The 25,508-nt window shown below is 36.0% G+C and overlaps 1 protein-coding gene across 2 annotated transcripts; it reads left to right on the forward strand.

Moving 5' to 3' along the window:
• The first annotated feature begins 514 nt into the window (after nt 1–514).
• Nucleotides 515–23,708, forward strand: LOC142524319 (uncharacterized protein At3g06530). Of its 2 annotated transcripts, none has more exons than XM_075628249.1 (39): nt 515–866; nt 955–1,168; nt 1,323–1,418; nt 1,613–1,730; nt 1,813–1,983; nt 2,061–2,231; nt 2,514–2,569; nt 2,682–2,771; nt 2,973–3,118; nt 3,278–3,360; nt 3,440–3,553; nt 4,482–4,556; nt 5,297–5,465; nt 6,456–6,595; nt 6,716–6,808; nt 7,670–7,847; nt 9,384–9,478; nt 9,583–9,735; nt 9,818–9,971; nt 10,624–10,757; nt 10,904–10,973; nt 11,059–11,221; nt 12,045–12,120; nt 12,279–12,449; nt 12,530–12,595; nt 12,684–12,782; nt 13,420–13,509; nt 15,043–15,251; nt 15,383–15,593; nt 15,684–15,863; nt 16,080–16,175; nt 16,282–16,349; nt 16,421–16,772; nt 17,397–17,612; nt 17,926–18,597; nt 18,689–19,098; nt 19,730–19,976; nt 22,427–22,591; nt 23,097–23,708. In XM_075628249.1, exons 1-39 carry the CDS (start codon nt 695–697, stop codon nt 23,325–23,327), a joined length of 6,414 nt encoding a protein of 2,137 aa, XP_075484364.1. In that variant the 5' UTR covers nt 515–694; the 3' UTR covers nt 23,328–23,708. The 2 variants fall into 2 exon arrangements, with proteins under 2 accessions (XP_075484364.1, XP_075484365.1); XM_075628250.1 differs by having other exon boundaries at nt 5,300–5,465.
• The last annotated feature ends 1,800 nt before the right edge of the window (nt 23,709–25,508 follow it).

The following is a 25,508-nucleotide window of genomic DNA, read 5'->3' on the forward strand; positions in this document are numbered from 1 at the left end:
ATCTTTGTTGCATGAATACGAGAAAACTTCTCATTTTACTCGTAGATATAAATCAACGGACAATAGTATAGGCTGATATTTAATCCGCCGCAATCTGTCATCAGGCGTGGTGAGGTGTGGTTTGGGAAATCACCAATCCAATCTAATTATTTTAGTTGACGCCCGAGTTGGTTTTGTATGTAATTTGATAACTTATCGTTTTTCGAAGAGAGTTGGTAGACGAGTTAAGAAATTGTCGAAGGTAAGGTATCGATTTTGTATGGCGGTATCGATTTTGTATGGCAAAATGAGCCCAACTCGTTTTGACTAATTTAGTTTCAGGGTGATCATTTGTAAATTTAATGATAATAATTAGTAATAATAATAATTGTAATAATAATAATAATAGTAATGATAAGAATAATTAATGATAATAATAATTGTAATAATAATAATAGTAATGATAAGAATAATAAATAATAATAATAATAATAATAATAATAATAATAATATGACGAATTTGCCTGATAACTACTAATCGGGGTTTGGGTTTGGCACAGCCGCAGAGAGCACAAAACCCTAAACCCTCACTCGGCCTCTTGCTCGTCTGTAATTTAGCTCATTCCTCCGCCACCGCCCCTCCGCCACATCAGGTGATTCGGAAACTATTATCTATCTAAGAACCTGAAAAGTTTCAGAAGAGCTCAACCACAGAATGGCGGGAACCTCTATCTCATCTCAGCTGCAGGCAATTAAAACCATCTTAAAGGTCTCCACCGATCCTGAACCGGGTAGGGGACGCCCGATAACTCGGCCTTCAATTCTTTTCGATGCCAAAGCGGCCGCTGACATCGACCTCGACGCCATCTTCGACATCGCCATCTCAGGTACTTGCTTCTCGCATGTACCTTCTATTAGTTAATTACTTTCGTGGCTTATTTAGTTTCATTGATATTATCTTTTGTTGGGATACAGGTTTGGAGGTTTTGATAAGTATGGAGGAGAGGTTTAGGAAGTATAGGAATGATTTGTTTAGTCATCAGAGCAGGGAGTTTGATAGGGAGCTGGTGGGCGTTGAAGAAAATACTCGAATCAATGCATCTATTTACTCGTATTTACAATTATTGTCGGGATATCTCGAGTCTTATTCAGCTTTGAAGACTCTAGAGTATTTAATTCGTCGATACAAGTAATTTTTTCCCATTCTTTTCAACTACTTATGTTTGCTTATTTCTGCTAGCTTGAGTTTCTTGCAAGCAGCATTTTTCTCAATGCCTGCAGCTTTCATATTTTTTCGTAATGTTTAGAAAGTTTGACACTTTTTTTTTCACCGGGGGTTGTAGGATTCATGTATACAATGTGGAAGAGCTGATTTTATGTGCATTGCCGTACCATGACACACATGCATTTGTTCAAATAATGCAATTGATTGACACAGGGTATGCCCTTTACCACATTATTTTATGCATTCCAATTTTCTTGTTTGACATCTTAAGTACTAACTGTTTTTTTCATTTCTTTTCATAATGCAATTGTCCCATATTATGAAGATGAAACTTATGCGAATTCGTACCAGTACATGATGTGCTTCAGCATGTAAATTTACCTTAATTGTCTGATGTTGGTCGTGCAGTAACAGTAAGTGGAAGTTTCTAGATGGAGTTAAAGTATCAGGTGCACGATTGCCTAGGGGAGTTATTGTGAAGCAGTGTATTCAAGATAAGGGCATTTTGGAGGCTATATGTAATAATGTAGGAATTCATTATTGACTTCTGTTCTTCTGTTAAATTCGACTCTCCAATCGTGAATTCTTATATGCGTTAAAAATTCTAGGCTGCAACCATAAAAAAGAGAGAGCCATCACTGCAAATGACTGCATTCTGCACAGCAGTTGTTTTTGAAGTTCTGGGGCTTGCCGTCACTATTGATAGTGACATCGTGAAGAGGATTCTTATGTATGTTAGTTCAGGGCTTAAACCCAATGCCAGAGGACTGGACCAGAAGGTCACTTTCTACCATTCTACCATGTTGACTAAATACAATTTTGGTTCCTATTGGGTGACCTTTTTTAATGTATACAGGCTGGTGCATTAATGATTGTTACTTTACTAGTCCAAAGGGCTTCTCTGGAACCTAATGTTGTCAAAAGCTTGATGCGGTCAGTTGCTGACATAGCCAGGATAGATGCAAAGGAAACAGCCAATTTCCAGTGGTTGCGCATGTCGCTTATGGCACTAATAAAGATTGTTCAGGTACTCCGTTTGCTATGACTTTCGAGGAAAAACAATTATCACAATCAAGATGACCCTAACTTCCATTGAATGCTTGATAGCTTCCCCCTTGGGCAGTGACAAGGCCATGTTGCATTGTGTGTTCATATTCTGTTCGGCTGTTCCCTCTCCTTGTTTTTATCTTGTAGTATCCCATTCTGTTTTGTGAGGTCTGAAATGACTGGCTAACCTTTAGCAACCACTAGTTCAGGATTCCATTAAGAGTTACCTCTACTGATTGTTGATATCACGTTCTTTGTGTAGCTTCAAAATGTGGAATTAATCCCCAAGAAGACTTTAGAAGTCATAAATGATATCAGGTAGTATCAGACATCCCTACATCTTTTTTCATTAGCACATACTGATGCCCTTTAAACCATTATATTGCAAAAATTCAAAAGTGTGTTTTTTATATTTCAATTGCTTTTGAAGGGATATTTCCGGCATCCTTTCTGGGTTGAACAAGGAGTTCAACATTGACAAATTCTTGGCCGTGTTGGTGGAGTCCTTACTTGAATATAGGTTGGTTGATATTCTCTTTTCCTTCAGAACTAATTAACTATATACTTATATTCTCTTTAAAAACTTAAGGTTTAATTTTGCAGTCTTTCAGATTATCCATGCCATATAACTTTATCATCAATGATAGTGACTGTACCCATGGAAGCATGTGTTAATCTCATTGTTTCTTAAGTTCTCACTTCATGCTTGAAAATTTTGCAGTCCTTCAGATGATCTATGCCGTAGCACTTTATTATCAATCATGGAGACTGTTCCCATGGAAGCTTATATTAATCGCATCATCTCTAAAGTTCTTACTTCGATCATGAATAAATCACGAGAAAAGAATTTGGTGTCATCTGAATCAGGTTTGTTGTTTTAACTGGAACTGAGCTTTTCATCTCGGCTGCTGTTGTTGCTTTAACTTAATTACTTTTAATATGCTTCTATGCATGCTTTTGGTTGAGTATTGCTCTTTCAGAGTCATCATGGCTTGTCTGATTTTGCTGGTTTGAGATACTTATCAGGGCTCCATGGTAAACGCATTCTGGTTACTTTATGTGAGAAGTACCCAAACGAATCACGTGTAGCCTTTTATACTTTCTTGAAGGTTTGTTATCCTCTCCTTGTCATGAATGTCATTCTTTCTCAGTTATTCCTATGGATTTAAATAGGATGCTAACATGCAGTCAAGGAGAGTTGCTCCAAGCCATGAAATACTATGCCAGATATTGGGTGAAGATTGGAAGTTCTCAACTGAAATGCCTGACCCAAGGATATTTTTTGCTCTGGAACATGTGGAGGTAGCATTCTTTTATATGTACTCCTTATGTGCTGCCCTTTGGGATCGAGATATGGGTCTATTAACAGGTTGATCATTTAAGTCTGTGATGTGTTTTGGTTTAGAGGATTTCCGGCCCTATCGAGCTATTGTGAAAGTGAGTTGGAGGCTCGATAAATGAGAGAACCTCGCGATCTCATACTTGAATTTGGAGATGAAATTTTAACTTGTTTTATAACCCGCATGCAAATTTATACTAAGTTTCCCCAACAAAAGATAACCACAAAATTCCTTGAAAAGAAAAAGATAACCACAAAATCTGGAAAAAATAAAGATCCAACTAGCCCATCCTTATCCCATGTTGTCATGCACATGGGATAACCCTTTATTAATAACCAAAGATCCTAAGATAACAGAAGGAAAAAAATGCAATCTGGAAGTCTTCTATTCCTTGGACTATTGATTCTTGAATTTGCTTTGTGTGTATCTTTGATAAATAATGGGCTCCTATGCATCATTTCTTGTTTGTATGGGCTTGTGTTTTCGGCCCATGACAGTACAACAGGTTGCAATGTTAGCGTTGTCCATGAGGTTTTGACATTGTGTTTCCGGCACACAAGGACTCTTTTTTTGTCCTTTCCCTGTAATGGTCTCTATACCTCTTTAAATTCCTGAAGGGATAAATAATGCTCTTTCAGAGTCATGCGATGGGATATATAACTCCCGTGTCTCCTTGTTCTAGTAAAGCTGTGTGTACTTACCCCTTCATGAACTCAGTGAGGTCGGGTCCGTAGCTTGTATTCAGATTAAAATATAGAAGTGCAGTGTCTCTGGTTATTTAATTATGTTAATCCTTGTAACTTATTTCTTGCTTGTATGCATTCTTATCAACTTATGTTTGGAATATTGGAATGAAATATTATTTCTGTCATTCCATTGGAATATTACAGGCTGAGATACGACGGTCAGCAATCTTGGGCTTGGACGTAGTTAACATTCTGCAGGATAAAGCTGCTGGTTTAAAGGTAATACTGTTTTGTTTTTCTTTGAAAATGACCATGTTGTGTGCATTTTCTTGGAATTTATTTATTGAGCAAAATGGAATGCATTCCTGAGAGATGCTTAGGCACTGATACATCACTTGTCGATACTTTTGACTTAACAAATCAGAGAACTTCTCCTTGTGTTGATTGTATTTGTTTTCTAGCATTATTGATGTAGTGCATATTTTGTGTGTTTATTTTCTAGAGGCATTGATGTCGTACATTTTTGTTGATTTTGGCCTTTTTGCACGACTTGAGTTTGGATTTCAAATTATCATTACCTGTGCAATGTGTTTGAGTTTCTGTTTTCACTGATCTCTAAATCTAATTCTCCTCAATCAAATCATAGCTGGTCTGCTTTCCAGAAATTAAATATCCACAAGCTCATCCAGTTGATGAGTATTGGTTTTATACATTTGTGATTTGATTTTACTCCAAGTAGTCGCATCGCTTGTCGATAATTCTATTCCTGAGTTTTTTATGAACACATTACCTTTTTTTAAGAATTCAATCTTTTGATCGATCACACGGTGTTCTTGATATTGTAAGTGAGGTTCAAATTGGAAAGCTTTATTAGATTCTGCATATTTAGTTATGTAATATGATTTTATTATTACTGTGTTGGATTCTGGTACTTTGGTTAACCAAAACTTTGGTCAATTCTCTATCACCTTATTTTCTTTTTGCATATTTTTTATACTTTCTTTCTTCTATCTTTCCAGAAGTTTGATGCCATTCAAGAAGCAATACTGCACCGACTTTCTGATGATGACATAAGTGTTGTCCTTGCAGCTCTGAATTTGAAGAACTTATCTGAAATAATAAGTTTGCCTCTTCTTATTGAAGCGCTACAATCTGTGCTTCAAAGATGTATTGATATTTTATTGTCAAGTGAGTATGCTGTTAATTTGAGTCTTCTAGTTTCGTTTAGCTCCTATTCTTTCACAAAAAAATGAAGAGTAAAGTGGTTGGATTAGGTCAAGTTCGAAGGCCGTGGATTCATATGACCAATTATTTTGACCTATTAAAAAGAGGTTAAACTCTGAATGATTGCTCATAACCAATCATTCAAATACAAAGCTGGAACTTAAGTGGCATTTGAAAGGGCTGTCACCTTTTTCTCAGTTGTTTTATTGAGTTTTTGAGATGGATGGGCTTGAATTTAAATGATCTTATCAGAAAGACTGCTTGCCGTAACTTCTTTTGATTGTGCAGGAGCAAATTGATGTGATAAATAATTTGTGATGTTTTTGTCAGATTTATGTTTTTATTTTTTAGGGAGAATATAGAAAAAAGATGAGAGAGTAATTATTGTATTTTAAAAGGTGTTTAGTAGTAGTGTGCAAGTATGTAAACTCATAGCAGGAATCCAACTTAACTCAAAATTAAGTGGTTGAATGCATGTAATCATCTTTAAGATATTTGTGTTCCATGCTTCACAAAATAATTATGTTTTACACCTGCCTTTCTTGCTTTTTACATATAATGCTCGTACGAGTTTGCTTTCTGGTGAAAGGTGGGCATAATTGTAAAGAACAACCTATTTACCGTAGTTTGGAAAAAGTTCACATGTTTGCGGTTGAAGATTGACAAAAGCTAACACGTGGAAGTAGATAATAAATGGGTTATGCCAATTTGTTGTGCTAGTAATGGATGATTGCTTACTTCATTTTATTTCTGTGCTTATCATTGTACTTTGGAACCTTTTTCAAATAATTGCACCCACAGCAATTCTACGCAACTCTTTATATCAAATTAAGGAATAGAAGCGAGAATTTTGGTTTTTGGATTTATCTGTTGGCCACTAGAACTTGTTGATTGTTCCTCCAGTGCCTGTATTCAACATATTTAAATTTTCCTGTACTGGACATATTTGAGCAGGTTCATCAACAAATCCAGTTTTGCATGAAGATGCAGCTATATCATGCCTTCAACAAGTTATAACAAGTTTCAAAGATCAAGAAAAATATGCAATGACATTAGCAACTATGATTTTCCCATTAGTTCTCATTCGTCCCAAGGTTTCCTTTTTTTTTTTTGTTAATAATTGTATGATTGCTTGGCTAATTGTAGTTTGCAGCAGTCTGTAAAAAATTATTTGTATCACCTTCTAATTTTGTGTTCTTATTGTGTGAAACCAGGCCCAGAGATTAAATTTGAAGGCATTGGAATTGGTTAAAGAGTTTAAGTGGCCTTTTTATGAGAACCTCGTCAATCCTTCTGGGCCAGGGAAGGTAAATTTATTTTGAAAGCGGAAAGACAATATTAGATGTATTGCTGCAGTGCTTAAGTAGTTAGTTTATAATCCCTTACCAACAATTTCATAAATAATTGACGAGGAAAAGAAGTGGTTTCCTGATGATAACTTATTTTATTTAAATTGTCACAAGTGGGTGTGGAGATTATAAATTATCTGTTCTTGATCTTTGTCGTGTGTTATGAACTATTCTTCAGCATCTCAAATACAAGTCAAATCAACAAGAAATAAACAAGGAATCACAGAATTTTAGCGACAATATGCTGATTAAAAGCATGTTGATTGAACAAGGAAACTTCTTAGTAGCGATACTTGGCTGAAACTATCCATTTTACGAGAGAAAAGATCATCAATACTTCTGCCTTAGCAGAAGCTAGCAATAACTGAAAATGTGCTTTGATTGTCCCTCATAACTCTGGCCTCATTAATTTTCTTCCCCTCTCCCTTGCAGTATATTCTTGACAATTGCGAGGATTTATACTGGCCTTGTAGGCACATTTTATTTGGGCCGGCAACATTGTTTCAGTTTTGTTTTTCGTTTTCATGGCTCGCCTTTCAATTCCACATTATTCTGGATGCTGAAATAATTTCAGCATGAAATTTTCGCATTGCTTGAATTCTCCCCAGCAGAAAATATTTGTGCGAGTTATTCCTATATAGGAAATCTTCACACACACCACTCATGCATGGTGTATCTATGGGAAATGGATGACAAGAATTCCTTACCAATAAAGTTATTTTTTCCTCTACAAATATATCAGATAAAGAACTGTGGTTAAGCTTAATTTAGCATATTTCCCTATCCGTGGGTTTCTAATAATATCATAAATAATTGCAGAAATTTGAATTCGGACACATATCTGCTATTAATATGGAGAACATATGTAAATTAGCCGAGACATTCTCTTTAAGCCCCGATGAGTATATGCCGTGGCTTGTTAAATGCTGCAATTCTCAGGAATCAAATGCATTATTCTTTCTGGTGCTATTGCAGACCCTGAAGATGTTAAAAATGGGTAAATACGCCTCTCCTTCATGCATAAAACACTTCATTTGTTATCTGCACTAATGAATGCCCTTGGGATAAATATTGATTTCTTTTATATTATAAAACCGTTACTGAATGCTTTTGAGATTAGGGCATATGACTGGATTGAGAAACATTTAGAATTTAAGAATTTATCGGTTTTAGATTTAGTGAGGGATTGAAGTTTTATTTGTTGTTGATATGATCCATGATTTTGTTCTTCATTTTTCACGTCGCGGGTTTCTTGTCCACTTCTTGTAGCTATCAGCTTTTAATTATTTGATATAATATTTCCTATAAAAAATAACTATTAGTGTGCTTTATTGTTTAGATTGATATTCAAGTTGTACTTTTGTAAATTCGAGGGGGTGGTTTATCTGCTTGATTTGCAATTGATGAAAGCCTGTTGCCATCACATTGGTTGTCTGCACTACGGTTTTTTCCTGAAAGAAGTTTATATGTTTTTGTCTCATGCAATAAACCGGTGTCTTGCAACAAGTTACTGTGATATAGGAAATGTTTTTGAATAACCCTGTGGGATTGCTCAGTGTTCTAGACTTTTACTGGCAAGATGGGCATTTCAGCCCCTTATATATTAATTTATATACTCTTTAAGAGAATATGGTAAAATATCTTGTAAGCCTAGTTGCTGAATTTTTTTGGTTGGGTTATTTCGCTGTTTGTTCTCTGTCCCTTTTTCATTCAAGGCACTATTATGCAGAGAGTTTTTTTTCAGTTATAAATCTGCTTTTGTAGTATTGTTATGTTGGAATTTTACAGCATGATTCTGTTGGAGGAAGGCTTGATGTCGGGATTTTATTATTTTCTTGAGACATTTTCTCCATTCCAGTTTGAAACATGTGTTTGATTGATGCCTCTGATCCTGTACAGGAAGTTTACGCCTGTTAGGGACTTTGGTTTCATTTTCTTTGCTAAAACATTTGGAGAGTTTTATAAACCGGTGTCTTGCAACAAGTTACTGTGATATAGGAAATGTTTTTGAATAAACCTGTGGGATTGCTCAGTGTTCTAGACTTTTACTGGCAAGATGGGCATGTCAGCCTCTTGTATATTAATTTATATACTCTTTAAGAGAATATGGTAAAATATCTTGTAAGCCTGGTTGCTGAATTTTTTTGGTTGGGTTATTTCGCTGTTTGTTCTCTGTCCCTTTTTCATTCAAGGCACTATAATGCAGAGAGTTTTTTTCAGTTATAAATCTGCTTTTGTAGTATTGTTATGTTGGAACTTTACAGCATGATTCTGTTGGAGGAAGCTTTGATGTCGGGATTTTATTATTTTCTTGAGACATTTTCTCCATTCCAGTTTGAAACATGTGTTTGATTGATGCTACTGATCCTGTACAGGAAGTTTATACCTGTTAGGGACTTTGGTTTCATTTTCCTTTGGATTTCTTCTTTTGATTTTTAAGCAATTGTTATAATTTTTCATATTTAATTTTTCAGCCATAATTGAGTTCTTGTTGTAATGTTATGGATGTAATTGTCACCTCATACTTTGTCAGATCATGGTCAATTTCCCGAATTTTTTGATCGTTGCTTCCCGTTCCTAAAAAGTGAGTGGGAAAAGCTCGAGTCTATGGGGATTTCAGCAGAGCAGGTGACCTGATTTTTTTCCCTACTGTTTTTGTGCTGTGTATAGTTTGGTCGAGTGACCACCTCATATTATTTTTGTGGTTCTGGCATTAATTGTGTGGCCAACAGTCCAAGAAGAGAATGCTGGATTGTGACTGTAAAAGAATCTTGGAAGATCTTGTTGACACTAACACCAAAGACCTCAATGTTGAGCTTCTTTCCTGCCTTTTTTTGGGGTTATTGCAAGCGTTTAACATGGCAGCGCCTGAAAATTTGTCTTTGGTTGGTGACTCGTTAGTGATATATGTTGTTTATTAGTTGTTTTATAGACATTTTGGTGCCTTTAAAATTTAATCTGTTGTAGGATGTGAAGGGGAAGTTTGTCTGCATAGTTGAGGATTTATTTTTATTCTTTACATCCCATTCCAATGATGTTTTCAAGATCCATCTGGAACACCTTGTGAAGAAGTGCAAGATTTATCCGAAGGAAATAATATTGAAATTCCTTACAGAAGAAGGTATGGTTATGCCACCCTCATTATTGCTTTTGTCTTGTCATTTCCTTGCTTCTCGTGTGTTATTGTCAGTTGTCTGGGATCTAGCTGATGTACATCACCTTGTGCATGATCCCTAAAAATGGTGCAACTTGAATTGCTTGGGCATTCTTTGTCTAAATGATTGGGGAAAGCAATTGATAGTAATGGTATTTATCAGGTTTTTGTGTTGGTGGTATACAGATATAGAATCATTTAAAATTTATGTGTCTTGTTACTATCAGAATCAGATGAAGACTTCAATGACAGAATTGAAAGTTGTTTCAAGTGGTCAGGAAATTTCTGAATTCATTTAGGAGAATCTATTCATTTCTTGAATTATTACCGTGAAGAGGTTTTGTTATTGTTGCAATGCAATTGAAAGATACAGATTAGTTAACTAATCTTCTTTGATTGTGGAAGTATGGTTTTAACTCATTGTATTTTTAAGCTTTGAATGTATGACTTGTAGATGTGGCCATTTGCGTGTTGTTTTACAAATTGTATGACCCCTTTTGTCGGCTGTTTTTAGCTCACATGTTGCCTTTTAAATTTTATCTGTTAAATCTTCCTTGGTCTTTACGTTAATTATTTTTCGCTCAATTTTTTCTGTGTTTGGGTGCTTTTAATTTTTCAGGTGTTCCCTACCCCGTTCAAGTTCAGAGTCTTCGTTGGTTCTCTCATCTTTCTTCTCAATTAGACAATGGTTTAGGCCTTCAACTCCTTGTGGAATTCCCTTGTATTCTAGTTCCATTATCAAGTGATAACAAGGTTTGAAACATTCGAGCTCATTATATTTCTTTTCTTTTTCTTACCTATCCTTTTTACTTTTAGATTTATAACCTGAATGGGTGCTTTGATTATCTTAATTCTTTGAAGTATGTCAATTTTGTGAAACCATTATTATACTTAAATAGGATGTAAGAATGGCATCCATGAGCTGCATTGAAGGTCTTTTTGAAGTATGCTCCCATATTAGTAAAAAAGGTATTGCTCTCCTTAGATGTACTTCTAAATATGACCCAAGTTCCTCTGTATTTCATATTGGTATTCTAATCTAGAAATATTTCAGCTAAAGAAGAACTTGGGTTGCATTTTCTTGGAGAATTGCTGCTTTTAATTATCCAGCAGAAGAAGATGATATTATCGGACAAAAATGTCCTTGCCTCTTTCTTCACTTCCATACTCAGTTCATCTTCTCGCAGTCTACTGCTGCATCCGGCTACCGGAAATAGGTTAAGGGCTTGCCTGGTTTTATTTTGGGAGTTTGTAAGAAAAGTTTCAAAGAAATATTTTTGGGAAAACATGTTGTGGAAATAGATTGCATGCTTGGTGAAGTAGAATAATGAATGCAGATGTCAAGTCATGTTAAAAATTGTTTGATAAATTAAATTTGGAATTTTAAAATATTATATTTGTGTTAGAATATAATGGAATAATGAAGTGGTTTTGGGAATATGAAAAATAAATATTTTGGAGAAAGAAAATGCAAATGAATGAAAAAGTTTGTTTTTTTCGGGGAAGAAAAACCTTCCCCGAAACCGGCGAAACGTAATATTCTGAGCCTGTTAATTTACTAGTACACAGTGAATTATGTGTTGTCCCACTGTTATTTATATTGTTGTGCTGAACACAACATATTATTTGATGCATTTTTCTGATTGAAGAATTCCATTTCTTTTGTTTACATGTTTTTAGCTTGTCTATGTAATTTTCTGTTGAAGCATCCGTGCTTCAGCATAATGGCCAGTTTGTATCTAGAAACACTTGGCTTAAAAAGTTAGTTTTTCAAATAGAGCTTTTACTTAGAAAATAAATGAAAGCAGTTTTATGGTTGGATAAAAGAGTTCCTTCCATTTTTAAATAGAAAATGGAATCCGAAGCTCTAAAAACCATATTTTCTTAGTTCTGGTTGTATTTAATGCTTTTTTATAACATGTTTCTTTTATTTATTCAAACGTGGTTTTCTAAAACATCTAATCTGACTTCTCTATCCGAACACACTCAAGTTAGTTATTCACCAGTATTTTGACTAATGCTTTCACCATGAATTTTCAGATTCAACTCATCTACCAAAAAAGAGATATTGGATTTCATCCTGGGCCACGCTCTTAAAGTTTCTTCCCAGGCAAAGGTTTGCCTCCATGCATGATCTTCAATTTTCAGTTTATTTTTCAAGATTAACACAATGGCTGTGGGAGAATTTTCCTTCACCATTTCCATATGTAGTTCTCATTTAAATAAATGGATTAGTTGAAAGAGTTTTAATTTTCTTTATGATCTTTGTGGCAGCTGAAAATTCTTAGGTTGCTCAAAGGTTTGGGAAGTAAACTAATGTATGTTGATGGAGCGAAGTTATTTTTGAATGATCTTTTGGAAAACCACCATCGATTTATTCAGAATGACGGCTTGTATCACAAGTTGTCAAAAAATGAAATTGAAATGTTGTGCATTTTGTTGGAGGTAAGTTTTTCAATCTATTTTGGAATAACACATTTGTCCCAAAGTTGAGAATACTACATGAATGATTTTATGTTTTCCAGGGTTGTGTTAGGTCTACTTCATCTGAAGTTCAAGACTTTGGGGATTCCATAGCTAAAGCTTTGCAGGTCATAAATTTGTTTTTGATTACTTCGTTTTTAAATTCGTGTGATTCTGATGATCTGTGTTGAAGTTTTATACCGTCACTACTTTCAGTTAAATGGTGCTGAGGATTCTATGGTTGTGGAGCCATGTTTAACAGTGCTGAGCAATCTGAGCAGCTCGGTTTATGAATGTATGAAGACTGAAACTCAGGTGTGTGTATTTTCAATCTTACCCATTGAAAAGGATTGAACAATTAGGTTTAAAGTGTTCGTTTTCATTTAGTTTAATGGAGGAAAATATTGATACGATTAAAATGCTTCAATCTGTTTATTGTTCCATCCGTAATTAATATAACTCATCTATTTGCCTATGATGAATTGAAAACAAGGCCGTTACTAGTCAGAATGCCCTGAAGTTCAGTAAAATTAAAAAATTGAAGCCATTAAAGTTTTATTCTGTGGTGGAATAATTCTCTTAAATGGATTTTCTAGTTCTACCATAAATAATTATAGAAATTATAAGATTTTGGCTGGATCCAGGAATCTCAGGTTCAGAGGTTTAGCTGGCCTTGATGTTTGTACCTGAGTTCCAGTAACATATGTGGAACCTTCTATTTACTTTGTACTGTGGTCCCAGAAATTGATTGATGTTTAGTTGGAAGAGCCGATATATCCTTCCACATTGTGACCTTAGTTATGTTAATTAGAATAGTTGTCATTTTTTCGCCTTCGTTTTATATTACTTTGCTTGCTTTTGATTATGCAGATAAGTGTCCAAGTAGGGCATTACCACGTTGCTGTTATCCACCATTGTTCAAATTTTAATGTTTTTATTCAACACATTGCAGGAACTTATCTTCCGAAATCTTTTGATATTGTTAAGAAACACAAATTGTGACATACATAACGCAACTAGGGAGACTTTGCTGCGAATTAATGTACGTTCCTTCTTCTCTGTTTATATCTTCTTTTCTTTTTTAATACTTATGCAGTTGGTTTCATGTGTCGTTTTGTTTGTTTCATATTGTCTGTGAATCTATGTGAATCCGCTAATGAGCCTTCCCACAGATTAAACTCATAACTTTTGCAGATATTAGTTTTTTTCCAACTGTTTTGCTTGTGGAAATACTGTTTACATTTTACATATATTTACCGAAGCAGTGATTGTTAAATCTTGCTAGAGTCATTTTTCTCGAATTAATGTGTAGTTTCATGGGGCTTGATCTGTTTGGGAGTTTTGGAGGTAGGGAAGTATTTTCGTGAAATGTTATGAGGATTTAATGTGTGTTTGGTCATGTTTTTACTTTTTAGAATAGAATATAGAATGGTTCTTGTAAATATAAAGTTATGTTTGATTTTTTTGATAAAATTATTTTGAGATTTTAAATTGTTATATTTTGAGTTATAATAACATAGATGCGAAAGGAATGGAAAACATATTTTTGAGAATGTGAACAAATTTAGTTAATGGCATTTATTTTTATTTCGGGAAATGGAACACTATTCACCGGAAACAAAAAACGAATAAGGCTGTGATTCTTTTATTGGCTTTACTACATTCAGTCATTATAATAGATGCTGAACAGGATTTGCTGAAATTGCCAAGAATTTAGTCATTGTTTGGTTGCAATCTCCCATGAAATTTGTAGCTGTAAGAATTCTGAAGACAATGTGTAATGGTCCTGTGTGGTAAAGTCAGGATTATTTACTTTATCTGTGATATAAGTAGATGTCTTTGGTCAGCCTTTAGGTAAAATATTTTATGTTTTTTTTCTAAACATAGAATGATAAATTAACAATAATATAGATAAACAGGCAAAGAGAATACCTTGCATGCCTCATAAATTTATTGAGTATCAGTAGAAAAGTACTGCCAAGCATATCACAAAAACATTGCGGTCCCAGTATTTGTGGTGTGTGACTTGTACTTTGTAGATGTGGCATGACATGTCACCTTCATGGCATGTGGCACAAACTTTCTGATCTGAAATGGAAACATCAGTGCTTTCTAAGGGGTGGCATTATGGAGAAGTTAAATGAGAAAATCTTCAATTAAATGTCGAGGGGTCGTAGAACCCATTATCACAAGACAGATCAGGATGTCCATTACTTGGTGTTTATTTATTTGATTCAAGTGACATCTATGAAGTCGGCCTTCTTGACCATCAAGTCATTATCGCTGGACCGTTCGTTTAAGTCAGTATTATTAAGTTTGGAATGACTAAGTTGTTTAAGTGTGTCCCATCCGTATGTTGGTTGACCCCTTTTCTTCCTGCCTTCAAGTTTATTGAGTGCTTAATAGAGAGATTAAATTCTTCCGTATACATGATTAGGTTTTTATGAGTTGCTGCTCATGCATCATGGTGTTACCTTCTTTTTAATTCATGAAATAATATGCCTAAATGTTCAAGATTTTTTTTTCATGTTATTTTTGTTTTATGTGCAATCAATGATGCCATGAAACCTTCCAGGTAAGTTGTTCAGTTGTTGGACGGGTTCTTGCTTCCATCTTGGATCAGAAGGGTTGTTCAATTGGTTCAGCTCAAGGGAAGAAGAGAAGGAAGTCAGTTAAAAGGCAGACACACATATATAATGGTGCACCCCAGGATAGAGAAAATACATTATCTTTTATGAGCTCTTTTCTTGATGTATTGCTTATGAAGAAAAACATTGAGAACAGGTCCGTTTTACTCTCTCTATACAGACATAAATGGTTGAGCATAGTTGTGATTTGCAAGTTTCGATTGACTGTTTTGATAATATTGCAACAGCCCTATTATCCAGGCTAATGATTTCTACTAAATTTTGTAGAACTTCACTTGTTGGTCCTTTGTTTGAGCTCCTCCGCCTAATATTTGTGAATGATGACTGGACGCTTAAGGTCGCTGACCAGGATAAAGCAAGTACATTTTCGTCTGGTGCTCCTCAGACTGTTTCTGATACTATAGCTTATATTCAGCAGACACTACTGATAACTTTGGAAGATATCTGTGCTTCCCTTATAAATGATATTCCACTGAAGGTTTTTGCGCTCCTGCCTCTATTTTCACGCATTCTCGCTTTAAGCTTGTTCTCTGCTTTCTGATCGCAATTGACTTTTGTTTCATGGCAGGAATTTGATTCTAATGTTGACTTGCAATTGTTGGTTAATTGTGCTCGTTGTTCAAGTGATGCGGTCACTCGTAATCATGTCTTCTTGCTAATTACTACTCTTGCAAAAATCGTACCTGACAGAGTCTTGCACCAAATTTTGGATATTCTCACAGCCATTGGGGAATCTACTGTCATACAGGTTGGTTGTTACGATGCATATATGAATCTCATCTGTGATGGTTTACCCCTGTTGTTGTTCCATTATGGTGAAGGAGTTTAAATCCCGTTCTTGAAACATGGTGAACTTAGATTGTAATACCTTCTATTGCCTACTCACAAGCACTACTATGTCGATCTAAATTTGAATTATATCTTTGAAACCTGAGATAACAAATGTTCTCTTATTCAACTGTAGTGTGATAGCTATTCACAAAGTGTGTTTGAAGGGCTGATATCAGCAGTTGTACCATGCTGGTTATCTAGGACTGATAATACAGACGATTTACTTCAGGTAATATTTTATTGATATTGGTGAGACATACTTTTCTTCATTAGTCTAGTGTTTTCATTGACTTTTCGTTGCACCATCCATGATTCTGACACTTAAATTCTCTTAGATTTTCGTCAACTTATTGCCACAAGTTGCAGAAAGTAGGAGGCTCTCCATTATTCTACACATATTGAGGTACTATAAGCTGTGACTTTTATTATCATGGTTTTTGTCATTTAGCTTTTTCTAACCTGTTTCTCTTGCAGTACTCTAGGAGAGGCTGGTAGCTTGGGTTCGCTGCTCTTCCTCCTCTTCCGCTCTATAATCTCAAGGAAGAGCTTATATAGCCTCGATGCTGATGAGATTTCTTTGCGTAGCATGACTATTTTCATTATTAAGCAATGGGAGTATGGATTTGCCTTACAGCTATGCCAGCAGTACTCTTGTACTGTGTGGCTTCCATCGATCAACTTAACACTTCAGAAAATCAGAAGCAATGATTTGAATGAAATAACATTCATGGAAACACTGGTTGCGATTCAGTTTGTTGCAGAAAAGCTGCGAGATCCTGAAATGTCTTACAGGCTTGACACTGGAGAAGATGTAGATAAAATTCAGGTACAATTATATTTTCATGTTCTGTTCAACGTTTTACTCAGTTGAAAACGGTTATGAAGTTTTCTTTAGTAGCTAGTGGTCTAAGCTTGTTATGGTATCTAGAAATGGATCGAGTAATGGGACTATTTACGGGTTTTCTCTATCGCTTGTGTTGGCCGTGGGTTTTGGTGTTTTCCTCCACTTTCTACCTATTTACTTTTCAACAGTTAGAGGCTCGTTTGCTTGAGAGAACCTCAAGATCTTGATGCTCAAGAATTTTGGAATATCAACTTATGAGTTTTATAGCTTTATGTTGTAACTAACTTGAGTGGGAAGAGAATCACGCTCTTGCTATTTTTTTTATTAAAGGCTACAGCAGTTAACTGGTTTCACAATTACAAGTTATACTCGCAAAAAACTTTTATTTGACATTCATTCTTTAATAAATTTAATGGATGTAATTTGTTTGTCTATGAGTCGAAGAAAATTTTGATAATTTGAGATCATTTATGTTGTGTGTAAGCTGTTATTTATTTCGGTGAGTACAAATAATCTGCACTTACGGAGCTAATCTTCAGGCAGAAGTTGCTGTGTGTATATTTGTATACCTTCAAAGTTAACTCTAACTGGAATTTGATCCTGCAGAATGTATTTGGTCAACTTATGGAGCAAGTTGTCTTTCATCTGCAACTGGTTGACTTCAAGTATAAGCATGTTGATGTTCCTGCTGTTATCATGAAGGAACTGAAGCAATATATCCACACTATTTTGAAAACTGTTACAAAGGGCCTTTTACCGTCTACCTACTTTAATGTCATAATTAAGTTGATTGGTCATGCGGATGATAATGTGAAGAAGAAGGTAAGGTGTTCCTTTTATCAGTGATTAATATTGTTATGATCGTCATCGTCGTCATTATGATTATGATTATTATGCCATTGCAGAAGTTGCAAGCAAATGATTGTTTTTTGCAATAAACCATGTGTAGATGAGGCTTCAGTTTTGAATTAGATGTTCTGGCTTGCTTGCCAGGTCTCTGGCCTAACATATTCATATTCTGTCTATATAGTAGTGACTCAAATTTGCTCTCTTTTTATTTTTTCTATTTCCATTATTTGAATTTAGTTAGTTTTTAATTTTTCTTATTGTTGAGTTCACACACCCTGTTGAACAGGCTCTTGGGCTTTTGAGTGGAACTGTGAAGGAATTCGACGTGCATGCAACTCTTGAGAAGAAGGGTTTAATTTCAGGCTACAGAAACTTGTGGATTCATCTCAATGAGGTTTCTCTGAAATCATTTGAGAACTTATGCTTGGAATTGTTGAATTTACTTGATGCCTCTGATGATGTCTCAAGTACTTCACTGAAACTGGCAGCAGTATCAACATTGGAAGTTTTAGCCAGCAGGCTAACTTCACATGATTCTGTCTTTACCACGTGCCTTGGATCTGTATGTAAAAGAATCCGTGTGGACAATTCTTCTCTTTCCTGTCATTGTCTTCGGGCTGCGGGTGCTTTAATTAGTGCACTTGGACCAAAGGCACTACCTGAACTCCCTGGTATTATGGATTCTATGCTGATGAAGTCTAGTGATGTTTACTCCGTAACTGCAGAAAACAAGGCAATCATTTACGGTGCTACTGGATCATCAAACTCAGTAGACTTCCTCATGTCCATTTTACTGACCTTGGAGGCAGTAATCAACAATCTTGGTGGATTTCTGAATCCTTATCTAGTAGACATTTTAAAACTGGTCATGCTTCATCCGTTGTCTTTATCTATCTCAGAGCTAAAGTTGAAGTCTAAAGCTAATACTGTGCGAAAGCTTATTACTGATAAAATTCCTGTGAGTATCTTCACTTAATCTTTCATTTTTATTCGCTTGCAATGCAGAATTGTTGATTTTAACTTGCCACTGACTTTAGTTTACTTTTTAGGTTCGACTTCTGCTTCCACCTCTCTTGAGTATGTACTATGATGCTGTTAAATCTGGGGAGTCAAGTTTATCAGTACTTTTTGAAATGCTAGGGAATTTGGTTAATTCAATGAATAAATCATCAATTGGTGCCTATCATGCCAAAATTTTTGACTTGTGTCTGCTAGCTCTTGATCTTCGCCGTCAGAGCCCTGCTTCAATTATCGAAATTGATGTTGTAGAACAAAATGCCATCAATGCTGTTGTTGCCCTGACTATGAAACTTACAGAAACAATGTTCAGGCCTCTTTTCATAAGGACTGTTGAATGGTCAGGTTCCAACATGGTAGATAGTGAGAACGTGCAGGAAAGAACCACGAGTCGTGCTGTTTCATTCTATGGATTGGTGAACAAACTTGCAGAAAGCCATCGGTGAGTTTACTATGTTAGACATTCAGGTATTTCAATTATTTAATATTTCATACCCCATCTAAAAGAAGAAGCTAGAAATTCATAGTCAGCGCTTTGTTTGAGGTCAGAGGCTGCTTGCCTTGCTTGTCTTCTTGTAAAACCTCGTTTTACTCACCATTGGCATGAAAATGGGAATCTTGGAGGATCTATCAGTATCGTGAGCAGTTTCATGTTACTGGGTATCATCTGTTGAGATATACTGTTATATTTGGTTGGAAGTAACCAGATTACATTGTGATTATCCTGTCTAGTTATGTGTGGGTTAGCTACTAGAACTTGGACAATGATAATTGGGAATATGAATGTGAAACTGTCTACTCTGGGGCATTTTTCGGAGGTTTGCTCATGGTTAGTTGTCTGGATTTGAGACCCTTATTCTTCTTGAAGTGTTTAGATTTTGTCTCTGTTCTCCATTGACTTTTGTTGATACTGAGGTTCAATTGTTTTCATAAGTTTAAGCATCAATTACGACCACAATTTTCCTCTTCAGTTATGTTTGTAATGCTACTTCTTTTTGTAACATGAACCGATTTACTTTGCATATCCTTCGTTTTATCATTTGCCCAATTCATGGTTGTCTATTTTAATCCAGGTCACTGTTTGTCCCATACTTCAAGTACCTGCTTGATGGCTGTGTTCAACATCTTGCTGATTCTGAAGATGTCAAAACCGGTCCAACTAAGAAGAAGAAGGCTAAGCTTAGCTGTGACAAAAAAGACGTGGATCGTGCATCATATCTTCAACTGTGGCATCTGCGGGCTTTGATATTGTCATCACTACACAAGTGTTTTCTCTATGATACTGGGAACACAAAGTTTCTTGATTCTTCAAATTTTCAGGCAAGCAAATTTCTCACTTCACTATTCATGAGATATACTCTGGCTTCAGTCCCCCACTATGAACTTAAAATTATGGGCATCATGTTCTCAAAAGTCGGTGCATATAAGTGAGAGATTTAGACTTTATCATATTTTTAATCTGTCTCTTCAAGGATCCACAATACGATCAGTTTAACTCCTCTCATATCTTCCATTCTAATATTTTGATGGAATATATTTGCCATCTTTTTAAGAATGTGCTAGAGTTGAATCATGTGAATGCATCCTTTTTCTAAGTGCCCCAAAATTGCTGTTCGTTGGTGACTTTTAGCCAAGAAAATTGTGAACCCATCAATTTCCATATGATTTTGGACCAATTTTCAGAAATATTGTTAGGTATATACCTATCTTTATATGAAGCCTTTGTAGTTTTATAAATAATGCTATGATTTATGGTGGCCCTGGAAGCTTGTGAAATTTTTTGCTAACATTTTTTTATAAGAAACGATATTTTATTAATTATATGTCAATAACAAATTACATCAGTGGACTAGTGATCCACTGTCATGAAGAACATAACATGAAATTGTTTTAATGATATACAAAAGCCCAATCTCGCAATATATCAAAAATCGAGACATTCTTGAAGTCATCATGAGTTCCGATCCACATAGCTACTGCGAGCTTAATATGTTCCCAACACTGTTCTTTATTTTCTGCCCTATCATCAAAAATTCTTCTATTTCCTTCCAACCATACAGTCCAGCATATGCAATGAATCACGACTTGCCAAAAGATTCTTCACCTCTTTCCAGTCATTTGTCCTAAATCCATAGCAAATAAATCCTTTGTTGACTTCGGCATTACCCAAACCAATCCAAGTTCTTGCAAAGCTTTAGCCCACAATCCAGTCGTGAATGGACAATGGATGAGCATATGATCCTGAGTTTCTGTGTCATTTCTACACAATACACACCAGTTTGGGCAAATAGAAAGGGGCCACCTTTTTTGCATCATCTCCGAGGTTGGTAATTTAGCCAAAGTTGTTGTCCATGCGAATATCTGGATTTTTTTTGGAATTGAAACTTTCCATATTTGCTGGAAAAGAGGAAAAACGGGAAAACAAGTAGGAGGGAAAAAAGACTGGAAGAATGACTTGACCGAAAAAAGACCTGAAGAATCCCCTCTCCACACTTTGAAATCATCTACCCCTTCAATCAATCTAAATGACTCTAGCACACGTAATAGCTCGGACAATTGAACAAGTTCTTCATCTCTGACTGCCCTCCTAAAATGAAAGTCCCAAGAATGAGCAGACAAGGCATTATCGAAAGACACAAAGTGAGAAATAGGGAGATTATGAGCTATTGATAACTGGAATACAGCGGGGAAAAGATCTTTGAAAGAAGAATCTCCCAACCACCTATCCTCCCAAAATCTAGCCTTATTGCCCCCTCTCACCTCAATTGAAACACGCTGCTGAAAAGTCGGGTATATTCGGGAAATAAACTTCCAAGGCATTTGAATGTAACATTTCTTGCCAACCCCGCATCCCACCCATTATCTTGTAAACCATACAAGCTCACAATAATTTTCTTCCAAAGTGTCTCATCTTCCGCACAAAATCTCCACCACCACTTCCCCAACATGGCCTTATTTCTCAAAATAATATTCCCCACACCCAATCCACCTTTTTCCTTAGGTTTGCACACTTGATTCCACGCAACCAAATGACTATGCACATCGCCATCCGCTCCATCCCATAAAAAGTTTCTTGAAATCTTCTCAATCAATTCCGCTATGCCTTTGGGAACTCGGAAAAGAGACATGTAATATATCGGAATTGAATTTAAAACCGAAGATATCAATGTTAATCTTCCCCCTCTTGACAAAAAAGATTTTTTCCAACTTGCCAATTTTTTCGACGTCAACAGGCATGTCTGCGTTTCTTAAGCAAAAAAATAAAAATAAAAACAACATGCATGTGTATGTTAAAATTTGTGAGGCAAGTGGGGTTTTATGAAAAGGAAAGGAAGAAGGCGATTACAAGTGAAGACCCATCAATGTCATGCAATGTAGTAAGAAACTAGGCCAAATAAACCTATTGTGAACTTAAATTGGAGTTTCCTGGTTCTTCCCTTGAAATGATTGAATGGACTGTGTAATGTTATAGACATGGGCTGTTTAACATTTGTGAACCCAAATTGGAGTTTCCTGGCTGTTCCCTTGAAATGCTTGTGTTGCCTGTGTGGTGCTATACATGGCTGTAGTTTGAATAGTTATCCATAATGGAATACAGAGACATTTTACTGATAGTTGAACAAAACCTCATTGTTACTGAAATTTTATGACTTGCAAAGCTAGTTGATATTGCCTATTTTTGCTTTTCTAGCTTGGCACCGTGATGGACCACTTCAGATATCTACTCTCTCTTCTCGTTTTTCTTTTGCTTACTTCCATAGCTGTTGCAGGTTCTTCTGAAACCCATTGTGATACAGCTTACCATGGATCCCCCAGTTGAGAATCACATATGTACACCGTCTGTAAAAGAAGTGGATGATTTGTTGGTTGCCTGTGTTGGTCAGATGGCTGTTGCTGCTGGCTCAGATCTTCTCTGGAAGCCTCTAAATCACGAGGTGACTTGAAATGAGTTATTCCATTAGCATTCTCTCTTTTACTCTGGTTTACATTTGTATTTAACTTTTAAATACGTTTAGAATTCCATTGAATGATAAATAAAAATTGGAGAAATATATAGGCAATTTAGGAACTATACAGGGTTTCTTTCCTACGTGTTTGTCTCACATCCAGCATCTTACTACATTGCCAGCTGCTGGACTAGTTGGAAAGAGTCGTATGTCAAACCATTGAAAGAGTACAATTTAGCCAGCTTGTATGACTTGTTAAATTATTTTTCTTGTTGCATCTAATTGTCTTTAGAATGTACTTTTAGGAGCTGATGCGAATCTTTAACTCTGGGATCATGCATCGATGATTTCGGTGCTTCATAATCAGTTTCCAGGATTACACAGATTACTGCAATGTGTCATTTTATGGGCTCTGCTTCTGAGTTTTTATAACCTGGAAGAAATCAGAATCTGACTCCGGTTTTATTCTTGTTATTGTCTTCTTCAAATGTAGGTGTTGATGCAAACTCGTAGTGAAAAGGTACGTGCTCGCATCTTGGGTCTGAGAATAGTAAAGTATATAGTTGAGAAATTGAAAGAGGAATACTTGGTATTTTTGCCCGAAACTATTCCCTTCCTTGGTGAATTGCTGGAGGACGTTGAGCTACCTGTGAAGTCTCTTGCGCAAGAAATCCTCAGAGAAATGGAGACTATGAGCGGTGAAAGCCTTAAGGAGTATCTGTGATGATATATTCTGTTAAGTTTTCCATATGGACTAATGTTTGAACTCAAATCAATTTGAGAAACAGCCAGTCATGCCTGGAGTAACACAAAAGTGAGCTACAGATGTCAGTGGCTTGCATACTTTTGTATGGGGAGATATTATGCTACATTAGGAGATTTTCTCCTTGTGTGAGCAGCAGTGAACAACCCCGAGACAAGGCTCTTCTACCCCAGGGCCTCGCGTTTTGTGTAGATGATGCAAGTGAGGATATCTGCGTACAAAGATAGTGAGTTTTGTTTTTCCATTAGTCTTATTTGTAATCTACTTTGAATAATCTTGTAGTTGGGGCGTCTGGAAACCAAGAAATTTTGGATATAATATAATATATTCAGTAGCACATAATATTCACTCCGATATTAGTTTATCAGTCTTGCTAATGTTGGCAAATTTCAATTGTATTGCCAGTAGTAACAAGGAATCAAAATAGCGATTTTCGCTTTATGCTCTCAAATAGAGTTGAATATTACATAAATCAATATTAAAATAAATGTTGTGGTTTTTTTCCCAATTTTTATTTTTTTCCCTAGCATGAGAACGAGATTTCAGTTTAACAAACAAGTCTGTCAATACATCCTTGTTTAAGAACAAAGAGAAGCATCCAAAAACAAAATATTGTCGTGAGATTGCAAACTTTGGCGAGCCACTCGTTAGCCACTTGGTTGGCTATCTTTGACAGTGTATCAGAGTAGCTACTGGATGATTTGAGAAAAGGCTTTGAATATGCGCAGCAACAGGTTCTTCGGAGAGAATGGATTATTCGGACGAATAGCTTGGAACGCTTTCAAAGCATCCGACTCCACTACCCAATTCTCCAGCCGGAGTGGATGGCTTTATCAACACCTTGCTTAAGTGCAAAGAGTTCTGCCAAATGAGGTTCAAATCTCCCCAGTAAAGATTTTTCCCTCGGCAAAAAGTAAATGTACTTTGTCATCTCTGCCTACAAGCCCCACCCCAAAATGGTCAAGGATTCGGAACTCCAGGAGACTGCCAAGGTGTAAAAGAAGGTATGTGTTGATTGATGGAGTCACTGTCACAGTATATTTTGAAAGCTTTTTCCAGCACTAACCGCACGTTCAAAAACGTCATCACATGAAGACATCTTTCCTTGGAGTAAAAGAATATTTCTGGCCTATCAAATGCTCCAAACAAGCAAGACAAAGTCCTCAAAAATCCAACTAAATAGATCACCAAAAGAACTGTCAGGAAAAGAACTCAGAAGAGTCCATAGGCCTGTTCTCTTCCATAACTTACGAGCAAAAGAGTAAATCCAGAAAACGTAATAAATATCCTCAGAATTTCCCATCTTAGTCAAAACCTGTGAACCAAAACCCCTCGATGAAAGAGTTTTGATCCAACAGGTAGAGCATTGAATAACGTCCTCCACATGTGGATCTTGATTTTGTTTGGGATCTTTAGTTTCCACAATCTGCGAAGTCCAGCAGTAAATAACCCGATTGTGCTCCCTTCTTCCCTGTCTAGAGTATCCATTTTAGTTCAATCCCACTCACCAGAAGTTGTCGTTAATTTTAAAAATACATGCCCCATCCTATCCACAGTCACACACAATTGTTCAATAAAAATTCTTTTATTTTATAATTCCGAAGAAAATGTTTTGGTGATGATACATAAAGTATTACGCACGGAAATATCGAAACAAATTAACAAATATAACTGGTGATAACCGGTGAGGCCTGGGTATGAGTGTCAGTTGATCCCGGGTCATGGATCTGATTATGAAAAGTTTTGGGCAAATCCGACAAATAGCGGTCAAATTTATGCTCGAGACATCATCTTCCTGAGTTACTAGCAGCCGGGCATATACCTCGGGCTACAGAAGCCCGAGATTCCAGATAAGTTCCCGGGTGATGGCTTTCTACCAGGGCTGCCTCGATGGTAATACTGCACTCGAGTGCACAAGTATGTGACACCTTACTTTGGTAATCATTACTTTCAGAATCACAGAGATTTGACGTGTCAGAGAAGCTGTCATAAAGTAGGGTATGGACAGCCATCTTGCATAATTAGTAAGTGGACACTGAAAACAAGGTTATCATTGATTTTCTGGCTATAAATATTAGGTTCGCTCAAATCTTAAAGATTCATTCACTTACATATTACCTACAATATTTACCACAAGATTCT

The sequence above is a fragment of the Primulina tabacum genome, chromosome 14 (genome assembly GCF_025594145.1).
Source record: "Primulina tabacum isolate GXHZ01 chromosome 14, ASM2559414v2, whole genome shotgun sequence".
In the NCBI taxonomy this organism is placed as follows: Eukaryota; Viridiplantae; Streptophyta; class Magnoliopsida; order Lamiales; family Gesneriaceae; genus Primulina; species Primulina tabacum.